At 37.6% G+C, this 19,050-nt stretch overlaps 1 protein-coding gene across 4 annotated transcripts in view; it reads left to right on the top strand.

Annotated features, from left to right (window-relative positions):
* MEIS2 (Meis homeobox 2) overlaps positions 1–19,050 on the top strand; it is a 237,230-nt gene that overhangs the window by 20,882 nt on the left and 197,298 nt on the right. For all 4 annotated transcript variants that reach the window (XM_011992708.1, XM_011992707.1, XM_011992704.1 and 1 more), the window contains one exon: positions 3,037–3,151. In XM_011992708.1, coding sequence (XP_011848098.1) covers positions 3,037–3,151 — 115 coding nt within the window. The remainder of the gene's footprint in view (positions 1–3,036; positions 3,152–19,050) is intronic.

Genomic DNA, 19,050 nt, shown 5'->3' with positions numbered 1-19,050 from the left:
ATATAAACAAATATTTTAATCTCAGGAAAAAAAGTGTTAAAAGTAATAGGTTTTGTCCATCCATGTCAGTTACAGTTTTTTATGACCAAGGAGGAACAATTTTTTATTGACCAGATTATCAACATTTGTATTTGTATATGGTCACATCACCACCACGTGTAGCTGAATACAAACAACTTGGGGTAACTCCTCAGCCTGGAAACCCCAGAGGGATTTATCTGTTCTTCCTTCTTTCAAATCAGATGACTATCGTGTGATCCTTAGTTGGTGTTCAGTCTCTCAAACAAGACCATAATACTTATACTTGAGACACTCTATGGGAAATAAACATGACACCTTTTCAGGAGAGCATTTTTAAAGAGTGAGGAAGAAAAGAGGGAAGAGATAATGGAATGGTAGGTGAAAGAGTGAACTTAAGTATATTCTGGGAATGGGCAGAAAACCAAAGACCCCATTTATTTGGAAGAACCAGCTGCTCTTAAAAGTAATATTTGCTTGTGTGGCTTATTTTTCACCCCTTTACTTTAGAAAACGTCTCCTTCGGATACCATTGAAAGAAATACACGGAATTATAAATGAATGAGGACTAACTTGAAAACTCAGCACCAGTTTAGCTGATAGGGACAAACCAGTGTTTTCAGTTACAGGAAGTCCTTCTGAGTGATCCATTCAAATCAATGCAGCGCCTAAACAGAAAGACTTGCTCCGGCTTCATTTAAACGATTATATAATAGCTATTGGATGACATTTGCCTTAAAACATAGTTGAGGTGTTAGTGGTTAATTATTGTAATTTTCATGAGGGGTAAGGAGCTTTTATAGCAGCCGGCTTAATAAAAAGCCTGCAGTGCATAAAATTAACATCATTGCTGTGTACAATGAAAAGTTTAGCTTAGGTGAATATGTTGCAGCTATTTCATTTTCTAAAAGAAGTCTCTAGCCTGTGTTGTTGCAGGACTAAACTCACACCATGCTATTGTTTCTTTTTCTTTTCTTTCTTTCTTTCTTTTTTTTTTTTTTCCATGTAATTCCTCGAGCTCTTTATCTCATTACCACCCGGCTAACAGCTGACACGAAGAGGCTTCAAAGCTCGAGGAGCCCCTGTATTCTGTTTGCCTTTTGCTTGAAACTGTTGGAGTGGTTTCTAACTTAGATGAAAAAGAGAGCTCACAGACATGACTTTGTCTTCATACAGGCAGCAGAAAACCTTGACTTTTATTTTATTCTACTCAATTTCATTCCCTAATCTACTTTCTCAAACATATCCTTATTTTAGAGATCCATACCTGTGCCATATTTATAGTCACAAAATTTCTGCTCAGGGTTTTCACTTTGAATCAATTGCTCGCCTGATAGCAGTGCCAGTAGCATTGTTTTATATAGATGTTATTAATCCATAGAGCTCTGGATTGTTATTTCATAATCTATCAGAAATGCCAAATATTAATTTACAGTCAGTTTGCTGCAGATCTGTAGAGGGAAAAATAAGTTTTGTAGTTCCAAATAAGAACATTTCCCTGTTTTTTCTCACGTTGGTTTCTTGTTTTATTTTGGTAACATCATCCCTGCTGTATGTACACTGTAGAGTTGATGCTGAGAAAAATGACAGACTGACTTCTTTTCTTGATGAACTATATATAATGGCAACATGGCAAGATTACTTTCCCTTGGTCAAGAGGTTTATTTGTTGCCTATACCCAGGTGGCTCTATCTGAATTCTTATTTACCAATTCTAGTAAGAAACAGTGTATACTTTGATTGGTTTTTTTAGTGATATACTTTGTGTACTTTGGTGTATACTTTGTATACTTTGATTGGTGTATACTTTGTAAAATGTGTCTACTTTGGTGTATATTTTGTATACTTCGGTGTATGCTTAGATTGGTATATACTTTGTATGCTTTGATTGGTTTTGAGGAAATATTTTGCCCCTTCCTCTGACCCCCAAATCATTCACTTGCCAGTAGGTCCGTGGGCTTGACTGAAGTCATCATATACAGGTGACAAGTGTACAGCTCTGGCTTTAAGGCTGGACTGTTTCATATGCTGTTCCTACTCTCCGTTTCTGCCAGAGGAAATTCCATCTCTTGCCTGCCTTCATGTGGTGCTGATAAAGTCCTTCCTGTACATTAGAATTCCTGTTTTCCTTTAAGCAACAGCAGGGCATTGCGAATGATCAGGAAAGGGGAGGAGGAACAGACGATGAATATGCTCAGCCAAGTAGCATGAGCTATAACTCTTGGTTTGCCTTGCATGTCCTTTGAAACAAGTAGTTCTTCTAGGAAGAAGCACTGCTCAGTGAATTTCAAGCTTCTGTGAAGCTCAAGTGAAAGTCCTGTCTAGCTTACTAGATGGCCAGTAGTTCATGTGTGTTTCTTTTTTAAAATTATTTCTACAAATTAAAGCAAAAATCAATAATTTGTTAGGTATTGATGCAGTGATTAATATCATTACCTTTGTTGATTATATAGTCAATCAGTTGATAATTTTGAAAGTTTTTATAGGCTATTTTAGGGCAATGCATTTGAAAGATGTCAAGGGCTGTCCCATATATTGTAGAGCCCGTAATTTTTTTAATGGAGTCATTGAATTTTGCAGATGTTAATGTTCTGAAGTATTTAGTGTCCAAGAGCATTGGAACCTATTTCTTGGAAGAATGTACCCAGTTAAGAGAGTGAGAGTAAAAATAACTTTTACATATTTCATTAATTTTTTTTTTTTACTTTAGAAATTAACTTTGTTTAGGTTTACATTTGTACATAATAAAATTTACCCATTTAAAGTGTACACTTAAATCAGTTTTAACCAACATATACACTGGTGTAACCATCACCACATCAAGTTCTAGAGCATCTTTTCTTTTATATACCTATTACTAAAAAGACGGCACACTGTAACATGACATGTGTATATGCCTAGTGCCACAAATACTAATATGCATACTTTTTCTTTGTCTCTTTCTGTGCCGTTCCTCTTGGTTCCTCATTTATGGCTGAAATGGTAACTGTGGAAACATTCCTTGGCATCCTGACATCAGAACCCTTCTTCTTGGCGAGACCACGATGATGCAACCTCAACCCACTCAGCAGGCACCCCAGGGCCCTCCAGTGGGGGCCATGCTTCCCAGAGCGGAGACAACAGCAGTGAGCAAGGTAAAAGGTCAAACATTTTCCTCGTGCAAAGTAGGCATGACTAAAATAACATCAGTATTTTATGATATCAGTACATCTGCCTCCATGTAAACAGGAGAGTGGCAGGTTAGGAGTAGAATCAGCTGCTATTTAAAGAGACAGTATGTCCTCTTCTTAACTTACTTTACTTAAAAAGAGAAATCAAAGTGAGCTGTTGAATCTTTATGTAGGCATTACAATAACAATTGATTAGTTCTGCCAATTCTTTTACAAATTTGGTTATCTACACTTTATTTCTGTGTGTGTAAGTGGAATGACAGACCTACTTTACTGCTGTGATGCAGTAGCTTGAATTGTGCTATAAATAGCATATCTTGCCTGTAATATCAACAATAAGCATTCTTTATAATCAAGCAATTATGCCTCTAAAGCACATACAATTTAAAAATCTGTTCTTATTAGCTCCGGAAATATTGTGGGAATTTTACATGGAATCTTATCTTGGGAAGGTAGATTTTGAATTCTTAGAGGATTATTTGTCCCCATTTCCATTCAGCTGACATGGTGACTTTTGTCACAAGTCCTAAAAATTAGAATAATCAGAGGGCAAGGGGGACATCAACTGCAGATGTTGAGGAAGCCTAGTGCAATTTAGAATAAATGTTACTGTTTAAAACTCACCTATTGCACAGAAAGCAATTATATGTTGGTAAGAATGACTCATCTATGGCTAAAATGATAATTTAAAGGAAGATGCATTATTGAATGTGGGCCAGAGAAGTGTATAGATTTTACTTTTTAATATGTTACATTAGATGGTGTCTGATCTCCTAGGTCTATTTCATCTCTATTATGACTGTGTTTATGGCCACAATATTTAAGTATTAGACAGGCTTCCAAGTAGAGGGCAGTTTAACAGCTTGAGCTGTAGTTATATATGCCATTTAAAACAGGGTGTTGATGTAAGTGGGGTGCCTTCCGTCCTCCAAGCTTCTGACTAGGAATTTTGGATTTCTGAGGTTCTAGAAGAGTCTAGAAAAATGTCCTTTCTAGGATGCCATTCACTTGTGAATGGGTCCAAATTAGAATCTGAGTTTAAGCAAATCGAAAGTAACACAGCGATGAATCCTATCAGATGGCAAATTGTGGAAGAACTTGCAAATTGTACCTATATAATATATACTGTTTTATATACTGTTTTATTCTACCAGTTAGTTTCTGTATAAAAGATAAGTAAATTATAAGGCATTTTCAGGGTAACTGGTACATAGGGTCAATGGATCTGCAAGCAATGACTTAACTGTGGTTCCATGTCACAGTGATGGACTTCTCAGCATGGTTAAATCTGGAAAGCTTTCTATGACTCCATCCTTCCCACCACCCCAAATTGCGGCGACACAAAGGGTGAAATGTATCTATTAATAAAAACAAAATACTCTAAACATTGTATAAAAGAGGGGAAAAGGAGAAGCCGACTTAATGGTCTAATGAGGCTATCTTCCAGAGACTTCTTGTGTGTGAGGCTCACTTTGACCTTTTGCTTTGCTCAGGAGCCCAGCGCCTCATTTTTCACATTCTTGCAATTACGTTAACGCTTCAAGCATTTCTGACTCCAAGTCAGCTAGCAACACCAGGCATAACTCAACACTGTGAGTTTTTCTCCTCTCTGTAGATTCATTAACAGGTCACCAAGGTCCCAACTGAAATTTAAAACTGACTGGTTCTGTTGGGTTAGTTGAGTTATGGCAAGGGAGATAGCAAGAAAGGGCCAGAGAGAAGAGGAGGTGGGAGAGAGACGAACCCCAGGTTTGGAGCCGGGATTACTTGTAATAACGAACAAAGCATAAAGTTTTATCATTTTGGTTAGTTAGTTTTGTTTTTTTAGGAAAGAGAAGAATTCCGAGACTGATATATAGGTAAAGACAATCACACAAACTTCTGTGCTGTGGGGAGATGCACCCACTTACCCAATGTTGAAGGATTTGATCCCTGTAGGATTCTGTTCCTTTAATCATATCTCTGTGGGATTAAATAATGGACATGGTAGCTTATGGGTATGAGTGCTAGGAAGTCAGTCATTTTACTGTATCAATGTTTGAAAGAAAAAAAAAAGGTATGATTTCTATACAATGAAGACTGCTTTGGCATAGAAAATTTCCTACCTGGCTTGCCACATCAGTGATTAAAACACATATATAAGGGCATTCTGGCTTTTTACAGCACACTTTAAAATGTGAAGGCCAGACTTGAGTGTATTTTGTCATACTCATGCCTATATTAGTCTTTTAAACAGGGTTTCGAGGTAGTTTGATATTTTGTCCCACCGAATTGTCCAGAGTAGTTTCAGCGGGAAAGATTAATTATCTGCTTCAGGGCAAAGTCAACAGAGATATTGACTGAAATCGCATATGCTTATCCTAGGTTAAATCTTGGGGTTGATGTATAATGGAAAACGTGGGAGAGAAATTTATGTCCTTAGTATTAAATATATTGTAATGTTTCACTGGAAATCAAGTTTGTAGTTTAGCAAAGAGTTTTCTTATTCAGAATTTATTAGCAAAACAGGCATATGGAAAACTGTAAAATGATTCAGTTTCAAAACAAATTATGATAAACACAAAAAATAGGGATGAATTGTACTAAATACAATGTTTTCATACACATTTTAAATTAAACTTTAATAGCCATATGCTATAAAACAATACATGTATTTATGTTGCTTTATAATTTTTGTGATTATGTTTACTATAATGATTCATACAAACTTTACTTTGGAACCTAAAAATACCTCATTTTATGACCTGATAGTGAAAGAGCTACAGTTACACAGGTGAAAGTTCATCTTTCCCTCCACAGTGTTTCAGCAGTGAACCAAAAGGAGGAGAAAAAAATGTATATCACATTTTAAAAATATCATAAGAAATAAACTTGGTAAAATGTGAAACCTGACTTTACTATCTTTCAAAGAGCACATGTCTAACAGTAAGCTATCTAAATATGAACCAGACTTTTCATTCACTGATTTCTCTTGCTAAAAGCAGCCAAAGGAAGGGAGTTTGTCTAGTTAGTCACATTAGAATGAGGAAGGAAATCTGGTTTTTCAAGGATAGAATTAGGGTGCAGACTTGGGGCTCTGGGGAAGGAACTGGCCCTCTTTGTGTCTCGCTTCCCATCAGTAAAATGGGGCTTGATAATAAGTCTAGGGATCCCTAATTCTGTACCTGCTGAGTCAAAAGCTGCTTTGTATTTCACTGTGTATTTTGCCAGAGTAACGACTAGGAAGCAGCCCCTTGTTCCTAGAGCACTCAGAGCCTTAGATGAAAGGCACAATATATGTACAAAGTATTATTATTATTGATGGGTTTGTGTAGCTCCCATTAACGCTGATGGGAGTTACGCATGTGAATTGGCAAGAGAATAGACCCCTCAGTGTTTAGAGCACATGAAATTTACATTTTTTCCCGTGCTGTAATTGAGATGTTGACAAATTGGAGAATATTGATGAGCCTTTGTTTTAAGTATTTCGTGCCAAGTTTGTTTTATTTTTCCTGGTTTGAACAATGGTATGGGTTCAGCAGCAATGAATAAAAAGGGTAGAGTAAAGATAACTTTGTATTTCAATATTTTGATGTGCCAATATGAAATAAATTGTCTTAGGCAAATGGAATATGCTGTTTTAATCATTAGCTATGCATGAAAGAAAAATTGATGTTGACATCTTTGCTGTAAAATCGTTGTAATGGGGCCTTCCTTACAATTCATTTTTGTAAAATTCATTTTGTACATTTTGCAGCAATTGAACAATCCCTGCACTGTGAATAGGCAGGATTCCCAGAAATACCGAGACAGTTGGCCCAGTAACTGCTGAGCTCACACTGCACACCACACGCACGTTAACCATACTGTTGCCAGACCCAGTTTAACCTAAATACATTAGCATTCTAGAATCTATATTGCTCTAATCTTTCAGGACACAGGGCTGTACAAGCCAGCATAGTTCTCCCTAACTCTGCCACCTACCACATCCCTCTGTGGATGTCCCCATCTATTTTCCAGGCGATGAGGCTAGAATTCCTCATAGCTAGATATTTATTTATGTATTATACAGTTCTTTAGCAATCATGGTGTTGAAACCTACAAATACCTCCTTAGTAGTGAATGTGTTTATAGGTAAGCAAGTGTCTAAAATAGTATTGCACTTTTGAGCTTATAATACATGTTATAGTTATAAAATAGTATTTTTTTCCCATCCAAGTATTCCAGTTATATATTTAAAGGGATATAGATTAAAGTTATATATATTAAAGAGGAGGAGGGGGCTTCAAACCCACTTACTGTGGGTCCTGAATATGTTCTACTGGGATTTCTTATTCAGTCTAGGAAAACTCTGTCAATGGAATGTTTTCATAGTGGCGGCAATCTCTTTAAAATAACCCTAAATACAATATGACAGATGCCATCTGGCATAATCTTTTGCTAGTTGCTTTTAACTTTTATTTTTCCTAGAGCTAAGTTCATCCAAAACTGGTCACTTACTGTTATGATAAATACGATGACATTTTTTTTTCCTTCTTGTCCCCTTAATTGTGTCAAAAAAATTCTCTGAGACTATAATTGATAATTGAACATTGCCATGGAATAAACTGTTGTATATGGACTATTTACATTGCACTTTCTTTCTCTTTTTTTCCCCCCAAATAAAATTTAAAAGAATGCCATTCTTTAACCATCAGGAAACATCCAAAGATTTTCTGTCGATTTTCTCAAGACTTTTTAGAGTAGTAACCATTAGAAGTAAAACTGAATTCTTCTAATAAATAAATGCTCCAGGAGCATGTAATGGTACTCATAAATGCTTAAAAGCTTTCTATAATTGCTGTTAATTTTGAGTAATTTCTTCCTATATGTATCAACTTACTTGAGAAACCCAGAGTTGGGATTTCTAGATTTTTTTTTTAACTTAGTCATGTAAAGGGATGTCTCCTGATGCCAGTTAGAGTTTAATTTAGAGTAGTAATTAAACTTGAATACTGCCTCATAAACAAAAGATAAACAATAAACCAGCCACGTTCCCTGCTGTTTCATAGCTTTCTTTCCCAGATGTTTTAGCCTGATAATTTTTACGCAGTGAACTACCTAACATGGAGTTTTGTGGACAGAGGTAGAAAATGAATTTTTTTTTTTTTTTTTTTTTTTTTTTTTGGTGGTTGTTTTTTTCCTGGCAATCCTTTTTTCCTTCCAAAAAGCAAAATGCAAAGGATTTTTCATTATTTAGATTTTTTTAAACTCTGGTGAAATAGATATTTAATGGAGATGTGCTTTAATGGTAACTATGGTTTTTTTCTTAGATATTGCTTATTTATTTTTCAAAATTAATTTGGTCATGAATGTCTTTCACACCTGGTAATTGAAAGAGAACCATATTTTTATTTAAGTAAAATCTTGATAATAAGTCAAAAAAAGAAAAGCTTGACAGTGGAGAATTTTTCTTTTTTACCCTTCTTGCCACTTCTCACCGGCATGCATTCCCACCCACGGCCAGTGTTACTTTATGACTCTGCTCTTCCTTGGGCTACAAGGGTCTCTCTGTCCAGTTCTAGACCCTTCCACTGTCAGCCATGATCTTTCTAATTGTCAGGTACGAGTCAGCCATTCAATGCAGAAGCCATGTTATTTTCACTGGGTGGGGTAATTACTGAAAGCTGAGAATAGCTGCACTAAAGACAGAGGGATACTTTCATGATCCCATTAGCATAAGAGTGGGTAAATTATTCATGCCAAGTGAGGATTCTATGGGGAAAAGTATAGTTAATGCACATAGTTTTTAAATGTATCCCTTTCTGCTCTGAGACTAAATTCTTGTTGGAATCAGTTCTCAGACATTTACGGGAAAGCTCTGGTGGCGTGTTAGATGCAGTTCATCTCTCTCTGTTTGCAGCGCTCTCAATAGAGACCATCTGGCAAAGATCCAAAAGGTGATTAAACAAAATGATCAGCTCTTGTTGCTGTGTTACATGTCCAATACTCTGGATTAAAAAACATGACCCAGGACAGTCAAGCTAACGTCATGCCGCTCCCCCTTCCCCCTCCCCTCTCGGTATAAGAATTCAGATGGTCCACAAATGTGTGTGCCATCTTTGTGTCCTTATGGCCCATAATCATGAACAGGTTGTGCAAATGGCTCTTTCTGTAGCACTGTCTGTTCCAGCAGCATAGAAGCATTTCATATTAATTGGGTCAGTCTAATATTCACATTGACATGGGGAAAAATTACTAAAATTTATTCTTATAGCAGACAATGAATATGTGTGCTTTCTGCCATGAGGGAAGTGAAATCTGACAACTGGCTTGTGCAACTGATTAATTTTTCTCGAAACTGGAGAAAATCAAAGCATGAAAAACTGTCATTCTCTGAAAGCAATGCACAACCCTTTTATAACTAAACAAAATGGATTGGGTAGGGGGCTTTCGGGGAGCTTGTAGAAATGAGCTCTGGTTTTAACGCCATAATCAGGGATGAATTTACAGTGCCATTCAGAAGAGTCCTCCCTCCTCATAAACAAGCTGATAATCACAGGGAAGCTGACTTCCAATTAGCTTCTCCTTTCCTCACATGGATCAGGGTATTTATATGTCCTCCTTGAGCTTTGATATGTCACTGCTGAGTTAGTACATCTCATGTCAAATTTGAAAGTTTGGAAATAAAATGTTTTATTATGAGGAAATCCTGCTAATAAGCAAGGTAATTTTCAACCAATCATTTCACGATTGAGTTAAGGTAAAAATGCCAAGATTTGTGACTAAGGGACAGATGTATCTTATCTTTGGGGGTCTGCACCAAATGCCAAGTAGAAATATAAATTGAACAAACCAGACATTGTGAGGAAGTGATTGAAGAAATATTGAGATGAAATCTTGGAATGAAATATATATGTATATTTATAACAATGCTGTGAATTGCTTACATGTCACATTTGCATAAGCCTGAACTGTGATTTTATTAAGGGGCAGTTTAGTTAAGGCAAAACATAAGACTATTAACTCATTAGGTGGTTCAGAGATTACAGCTAACCATTTAATATTGTGGAAATAGTCTATGACTGATATTATAGGATAAATTTAAGTGCGATTGTCGAGAAAGATAATAAAGCAGAAAAGAAAAAATTCTCAAAAACCACTTTAAAACATCATCATTCCTTGTCAGCCATGCTTTCTAAGGAGGAGTAAAGCAGTAGGTAACAAATACAGATGGGCACAGGACTCAGGGAGGGGAAGTGAGGGTCCCCTAGAGTCAGTGCTGTGAGGCAGATGAAAGGGACTCACATAGCCTTGGGGGTCTTAAGGCTATTATAGGGCAACTCATGCTCTGTTATCATGCTGATTTTTCAATTGATTTTTGACTGAACAGTACTTGTTGAAGCCCTCCAGAGCATCAAACACAGCCTTATGGTGCTATACATTGTAATACACGTGTTCTATTTTTCCCTTCATTGTCTTTACTTTGCTTCAGAAGAGTAGTCTGTGATGACGCCATGTTATTTTTTCCCCTTCTTTCTTTCCCATTTCTACCCTCAGAGAGTTTCTTAAAATTCTTACTGCTTTTTTGCTGGGGAGGAGGGTAGTAGGAGAGTCACTTTTTATTTTCACATGTGGAAATTTGTTTTTAATCTGGCCTTGAAAAATACTTTATATCAGCCGGGCGCGGCGGCTCAAGCCTGTAATCCCAGCACTTTGGGAGGCTGAGACAGGCAGATCACGAAGTCAGGAGATCGAGACCATCCTGGCTAACATGGTGAAACCCCATCTCTACTAAAACAAAAAACAAAAAAACTAGCTGGGCGAGGTGGCGGGCGCCTGTAGTCCCAGCTACTCGGGAGGCTGAGGCAGGAGAATGGCATGAACCCGGGAGGCGGAACTTGCAGTGAGCCGAGATTGCACCACTGCACTCCAGCCTGGGTGACAGAGCGAGACTCCGTCTCCAAAAAAAAAAAAAACAAAAAAACTTTATATCACAGCAAACAATAATATACACCACTTTTATATACCCAATTTATCCCTCGGTAGTCTTGAGTTATTCACTATCTTTCTGAGGACCAGCAAAAAAGCAACAATGGGGTTTCACTGAAATCTAGTTCCTCATTAAAATGAAAGTGAACCACTTTAGTATCCCTGCTATACAGCAGTAAGTTTCCTCAGCTTGCTGGAACGTGAGGTCTCGAGAAAAGAAATGAAAGAGATCTGGAGGGAATGTGTCCTTGCTTCTCTTCTGCCTGCCTTAGAAATTTGTACAGATGAAAATCCTGTTCTGATATTAACTTCTCTGTGCGTCTTCCTGATCTGCCCAGGTATGAGGCCACAGCTCCTTCTCTGCACTCCTGTGGCACTTTGTACCTCTGTTCTAACATCTTTCATGCTGCATCGTAATTCTTTGACTCCTGGTCTCTCTCTCTGTCTCTCCCTGCTTTTCCAAGGTACAGATGATCACTTCTTCAACTATCTGGCATTAGTATGTCCGTTTTTGAAGCGATAAACAAAATCTACAGATTTTTCTTTTTTTAAGATGTATAAATTGATCAAAACTTTGTGTGTATTGATTCACTGATGTGTGCCTGAACATAAATGAACTCTTTGGAACATATGGATACATTCCATCAAATTCCATTACATCTTTAAGAGATAAAAATTATTTTGTTTTACTGAACTTACGTTGTATTCATTACTGTCTTGAATATGTCGGTGGACCATCAGCTCAAACTTAGCATTATTTGGTTATAGATGGGTTCTTCAATTTTAGGTTTCCATTTGAAGTATTACTTTAAGATGGTACTTAAAATGGGACTTATTTGTCCTTTAATGTCTTATATTGTGTACATATGGTCAGAATTTGGAGATGCAATTTCATTATGTTATCTATACAAAATGTGTAGATGGATGTCTTTAAATGTAATGGTAAATCTAATAATGGAAAATTGCTTAGTGTGGCAAATAGTTCTCATGGACTCAGGATCCATTTTGCTAATAAATCTTGTTTAGGATAGGATTGACCTCAAGGAATTCATTGGTTGGTCTTCACACACAGGTAAAGGAGCCTGGAAGTATTTCTTGAATTTTTAGGCCCCACTTCCTGTTGTCGATTTTCTACACATGTCCTCCAGTTTTTCATAGTTTGCATTTGGGCAAATATAATTATTTTTGGTGATGCAAGCAAAACCTTATAGTGAGTTCTTTTTCATCTACATGGGATACTGTCTAGAATCTTGGACTATGAGTCAAGAGACCTGTGCTCAAAAGTCATGATTGCGTTGAAAAGGGCACAGACCTAGAAGACAGAGAGACATGAGTTCAAATCCCAGTTTTACTCAATATCTGCCAGATTCAGTCACTCCATCTGGAAAGTGGAGTGCTTAATATAATCTCACTTACATTGAGAGAGATTCCATGTGTTCAGCAAATAACATTGCCTGGAACCAGTAACTGTTGGTTCCTTTATTCCCCTCTCTCTTCCCTCTGTCCTATGCCAACATTAATTAGCTATATGACCTTGGCTGCGTCCTTTAATCTCTTTGGACTTTTACTCACCTGTAAAATAAGATTGAATTAGATGATCTTTTAAATCTAAGCTCCGGGAATCTAATGTTTCCATTCATGGGTCTTAATTTTTATTTGTACATTTTATCTTTTAACATAAAGGGAGGTCGCAAGCTTTTCATCAGGGGTATAACATGAACTTTTTAATTTTTTTGATTTATAATACACAGTGAAGTAGTATTTCTGTTTCTTGTTTTTGGTTGCCAGGAGAGCCTTTTTCTTCTCAGTTTGGCAAAAAAATAACTAGACATTAGAGTTTATTTTCTGAGGATAGTGGAATGCCACAATTCAGATATAGGACATCTAAGGCGGTAGTATTAATACTAATAGACTGTTCAGTCTGCTAAGTATGAGGCATGTTTTGTAAACACAGAGCAACTTCTCCATTCTCCATTATCTAATTAGAACTCTCTCAGTTGGAATTTTCTATACTTCACAAGTGGAACAATAAATGATCATCATTACAGAGGCTGAGGTTCTACCCACTCCTGAAATATGTTCCAAATCATTCCAGAAAAATATCTAAATAATTTTCAGGAGAATTTTATAGTACGATACATATTTAGGCAAGTTCTAATGATTTACTCTGTAAATTCATATAAAATATAGATAAATACCTTATCTTAGTCAATGAAATATTTGTTTAATCAAAACACTTATTCCTTAACCCTTCCAGCTAGAGACATGACTGTTGCCTTAAAACCAATCGTTCTTTTTTTATAAGTTTGAAGATTTACAAAAGTAGACTGGGAGTGTAAAATTTCATATTTCTTCTTCCAACTAACATTTGTAACAAATGCCATCCACTAAAATAAAACTTCCAAAATTTCCATGTACTAAATGTGAAAGATGAAAAAAAGTTGATAAATCATTGATTATTGGAAGCTTATGGACTCTACCTCATGGGTGTCCTTTTCTGACAGATTGCCACACACTGGGCCTGATGTGTAGATGCATACCACTCTCTGGAGTCAGGGAGCTCTCGCTCTCTCAAGACCTCTTCTAAGTGTAGGCTGTTTAAATTTAATGCACAAAGATGTTCATTGAGCAAGGCACCTTGGGAATAAAAATATGGAAATCACAAGGGTCCTTATCTTCAATGGCTTACCATCTCCCAAGATGTGCGTTTGTGCATGTGTGGGGGGAGTACCATGACACGCATGCAAATAATTCTTACCCATGGCAGGTACTCAGTTATAGGGGGAGCTTGTTGTAGATGAAATGGCAGTTTTGGAAGCAGGTGGATCTGAACATTCCTCTTTGTCCTGCCACTTCCAAGCAGCAATATTTCTGAATGTTTGTTTCTTCACCTGTAAAATGGGAATAATAACTGTCTCATAGGGCAGTTGTTAGGATTAAATTGACATTTGCTTTTAAAAAGTCTAGTGTGGTGACTAATAGTGGAGCCCCAAAATTATTCTGTTCATTGAACATTTATGGACCATTTAATTGTGTCAAGCACTGTCCTGGGTTCTAGGATATAAAGCAAACAAGATGTGATCTCTTTCCTCAGCAAGGTGATAGTATTTAGTAAGCAACTCAGAAGTGTAAATGAATAAGTACACATGCTTCTAATGTTGCATTTAACATATAGGTTGTAAGGTGTTTCAGAAGAGGGAGTGATTACTTCTGTCTGAAACATCTGTGGAAGGCTTCACAAAATTCGGAAGGTTTCAAAAGATTTCGATGGCCTTCAGTGAGTGTTTCCAAATGGACAAAGTAGGGAGGGTGCAGGGAGCAGATGAAACAGCCAGTGTGAAGGCACTTAAGTGTGATGCCATATACTGTGCATGGAGCAACAACTGGGGTTGATATTGCTGTTTGCATGAGAGAATGCATGGCGAAAAAAAAAAAGAGGCTGGAGAGGTACGTGGGGGCGTACATGAAGATTCTTTTTTACCACACTAAGAAGCTTATGCTTAATCCTGTAGAGCACTGTTTACCAAACTTTCCTGGTGATAAGCAGCTTCTCAGACACATATAAATACAGATTCCCTGGCACACCACAGACCACAGGAAATACAGAACCAGGACTTTCCAGTGGGAAGTGCTGGGAATCTGATTTTCCAGTCCATACCCCTGGGAAACCCTATTCTGGGATGTGAAGAACTCGTTTTAAAGAAGTTTAAGCAAAAGGAGTTTATGATTGGGGTTTACATTTTTACAAATAACTCTTGTAGAATGTGGAGAATACATTTGAGATAAAGAAGACTCCATATAGAATATGGATGAATAGTCTAGCAGATGGGTGAGGATTGAATGACAGTGGTGGCAGTAGAGTTGGAGGGGAGAGGACTGACATTACATGTGGGGAGAAAGGAAGAGGACAAAGTCCACACTAACAGGCAGGTCTCTCCCTGAGAGCAGGCACCATAGTGGAGGTAGTTTTCTCTTTCCCTGCCATGTGTTTGAAGTATGCATATCTACCAACCGGTAGAGAAGAAGAGGAAGAATATTTCATTTGCACATGCCAAGTTGTCGAAGTGGAAATGCTTGGTGCATGTTGGGTGAATAATGATACTTCTTGGGGCATAGAGCACTCACAGGCAATATAGCGTAGTGGTTAAAGGTATGGCCTCTCCTGTTGGCCTACATGCCTTTAAATCCTCAGATCTGGCCGGGCGCGGTGGCTCACACCTGTAATCCCAGCACTTTGGGAGGCCGAAGCGGGTGGATCACGAGGTCAGGAGATGCAGACCATCCTGGATAACACGGTGAAACCCCGTCTTTACTAAAAAAATACAAAAAATTAGCCGGGCGCGGTGGCGGGCGCCTGTAGTCCCAGCTACTCAGGAGGCTGAGGCAGGAGAATGGTGTGAACCTGGGAGGCGGAGCTTGCACTGAGCAGAGATTGTGCCGCTGCACTCCAGCCTGGGCGACAGAGTGAGACTCCGTCTCAAAATAAATAAATAAATAAATAAATAAATAAATAAAAATAAATAAATAAATCAATCCTCAGATCTGTCACTTTTCTTGGGCTAATCTCCCATCCTTCACTTTACATCTGTAAAAGGAGGGTAATAAATAATACCTAATCTAATAGATTTGGAGTGCAAAGTAGGGATTAAATGAGGTGATTTATGTAAAATGATAGTAATTTTATGCCTCATTGATAGTAACTCAATGTTATAAATATGTTTTATTTAGAAGTCACTTTCAAAATAATTGAAAACTGACCCCATGCAACAAACATCATGATGAAGAACTAAAAATGAAATCCCACATTTATCCCTGGAAAAGAGAAGTTCTGATTCACTGGAAAAGAGAAGTTCTGAATTGTAAAGCTAGAAAAGCATCTACCTGCTCTAAGCCTGGCCCCAAGCCCTAAGGCCGGACTTCTAGTTGGAAGCAGTTGTTTTCCTCTGAAGTCTGATTACACATTTCGGACACATGAGGTTCCCCTGGTGCTATAGTAATTGTTACATGACTTATTATCTTGTTTGACTGTAAGATTCTTGAGGACAGTTTCTATGTTTTAGGCATCTCCTCCCTCTTCTAGCCCCCATTGTGCTACAATAATATGGGAGGCCTTCAATCATAATTATTTTTTTTTGAAAGGAAGATTGGGTCCATATTGTGAAGGACGCTGAATAGCAGACTGGGGAGTTTGTGCTTGATTTGCTAGGTAATAGGGAGCTATTGAACAATTCTGAATGGGGGTAGTGACATAATTGCCTTCCTTTTGAATGCCAATGACAAATTCTCTACTATGTCCTCCATGGTCAAAATAGCAGACCCGTATGCTTCCCTGAAATACGGCCTGTTTGAAAGACTGGATATTCTTTTGAGGGAAGAAGCAAATTTCAAATAGCTCTTTAAGAAAAATAAAGCTTTGACATTCTCTCTAAAGTACTTTATGCACTTAAATTATTGTGATTCCTTAGATCCCATGTATGTGACACCATTCTAGAAACTTGTAGACAGGTCCCAAGGGCACATTTTTATAAAACTTTTTTAGCATTGTTGCAATTATTAACACCTAGGGATGACTTAACAGGATTGAGTAAATATATCTTCTTCAATATTTAGAAAACTGTGGTTCCAGGAATATTTAAATAGGCATTACTTTAAGTGAACAAACAAACAGAAACAAAAAAGAACTTTGTGGTTCAATAGATTGAAAGCTGGAGTAGAGCAGGGTATCCTCTACTATAGGAATGTTCAGATCCCCTAATTTGCTAATGTGCATTTCAAGTCTGCAAAGGGTAGAGAGACAGGGCTTTCCAGACTCATTTAACCGTTGAAACGCTTTTATGCATTATCTCTGGGGGCCAGTCTTTCTCAGAACACATTCTGGAAAGCACTGTCCAGGACCCTGCTTCTCTCATTGAAGTACGTTCGGATAGAGTTTAATTTCATAGGGAGTCTTCCTGCATCTTATTTTTAAGAGGTGGGTCAGCATGGGCTTAGGATCAATTTTCAATTGTAATTGTGTAAAAATAACTTCCTTTGTACTCAGAAGTCTCATGGACTTCAACTATACTTGTGCAGAATGTTCCATTAACCCAGCTCTCCATGTAGTTATTCTTCATTGTATGAATCAAACAATGTGCCTGGAATATCCCTTGAGTGTTTGATTAAAAGTAAGCACATTTGGTTACACCCTCTAAAATATATAAATGAGGATCCCAGCAGACTTTTACTCTTGGCATGAATGGTATTAACATCTAGCTTGATGTGTTTTTTTTTAAGTGGCCATTGAGTTGGAGGTTGGGTGGCAAATCCATGAAAGAGGAAGGAGGTGAGAAGACAACAGCCATTCCTCATTTGGAGTGGATGGCTTGGTTCTGCTTGCTGCAGGTGGTGAGCAATGGACTGGATATGCTGTCCACCCATGGGAAATTTTGGGGGAACAGAGGTGCAAAACCCCAGCCTGTCTACATCTCACCGTCCTAGATCTCTAGTTTAGCAAATATTAGAACTGGTTGCCACCGATGGGTGTTGCATCTACTGTCCATGTATTTTTCGCTGACCATCTTATTGTTAGAGGATCTCAGAAAGTATTTTTATCATGATCAGGGGCATTCAGGAGGCCCAGAATTGCAGTCCTTCTTGGTTATCAGGTGAGGCGAAACTCTTCTGCATTCATACATTCTACTCCTGAGTAATATGTGGTGGGATTGCCCACCTGTGTGTGTCAGAGGGACAGAGAATTAGGCTGTGTATACCTTGTCTCTCCAATTTTGAAATGAGCAAGAAGAGGCTCGTGGTACAATTAAGACTATTTTTGCAGTGTGATGAGAACAAGTTGATTTTGTCTTGTTTGTCAGTAGATTTTTCTGCAAGATTTTGAACCCTTTATAGCAGTTAGCTCAGAAAACTGCAATACCTCTAAAGAATGTTCTTCCTATTTTATACTTAGGAACATAGACATATTTGGAGAATCAGTGACCTTTAACATCATCAATCACCTTGAAAAACTGAGAGTAGAAACAGAATTTCTGTTCTTTATCCAACCAGACTGATGTTTCTACATGCATGCACTGCATATCCTAGCATAGTTATTAGCCACTAAATGGATGAGAGTTTTCCCTCTCTTTCTTGTTCTAAAAGGAATTCCAGTTGCTCATTTTCTGCCAGTATAAAATACGAGTTGCTTTCAGCTGGCAAAAAAGAAAAAAAAGAAATGGGGCCCTGGCTAAAGCAAAATTACAGCAAAAATAATGTGTCAAACTTTTTTAAAATTAGAGGGAAAAATTGGTACTTTTATACTTTGGTGTGTTATACTAAATATTGCGCGTTTAATGCAGAAACATCACAGACGCTTCCCTTTGAACATTGATAGGGACCTTAAAACCTGCTGCTTTGTAGGCAGATAATGAAAGTGGAAAATGAAGTTTATGGACATCTTCTTACCTTATGTAACATCTCAGCCCTAGAGACAGTAATCTCTGAAGCTGTGACTTAACTTTTTCATGTGCATGGTGATACCTCTTAAAAAACAAGATTTTACTTAAACCTGGCCTCCTTCTGGTCATGCTGTCTAGTAACATTTGCTTAGTTTTTATGCTACTCTTGCCAGTAGGAGGTAAGGAAAACAAGAATTGAAAAATCAATCTTGATTATGGAGGGCCACTCATCTATGGCTTATTTCGTAGGTCAGCTCTGTGTAGCACCCTCATAACTGGCACAGAGTGCTCGGTGCTTAGTTTGTAATAAATACACATTGGTTGAATAAATTGCTGCAATTTGATGATTGGTTAATAGTTAATAATTTGTGACAACTTAGAATTTGTTAGCATTGACATAGGGTTTAGTTCCTCATTAGGGATGTTAGCACTCCCAAAATTTGTTGAGTTTGTCAAAGCGTCAGTCACCAAATCTGTGATAAG

The sequence above is a fragment of the Mandrillus leucophaeus genome, unplaced genomic scaffold (genome assembly GCF_000951045.1).
Source record: "Mandrillus leucophaeus isolate KB7577 unplaced genomic scaffold, Mleu.le_1.0 Scaffold417, whole genome shotgun sequence".
Classification (NCBI taxonomy): Eukaryota; Metazoa; Chordata; class Mammalia; order Primates; family Cercopithecidae; genus Mandrillus; species Mandrillus leucophaeus.
This window is presented reverse-complemented; position numbering and strand designations above follow the sequence as displayed.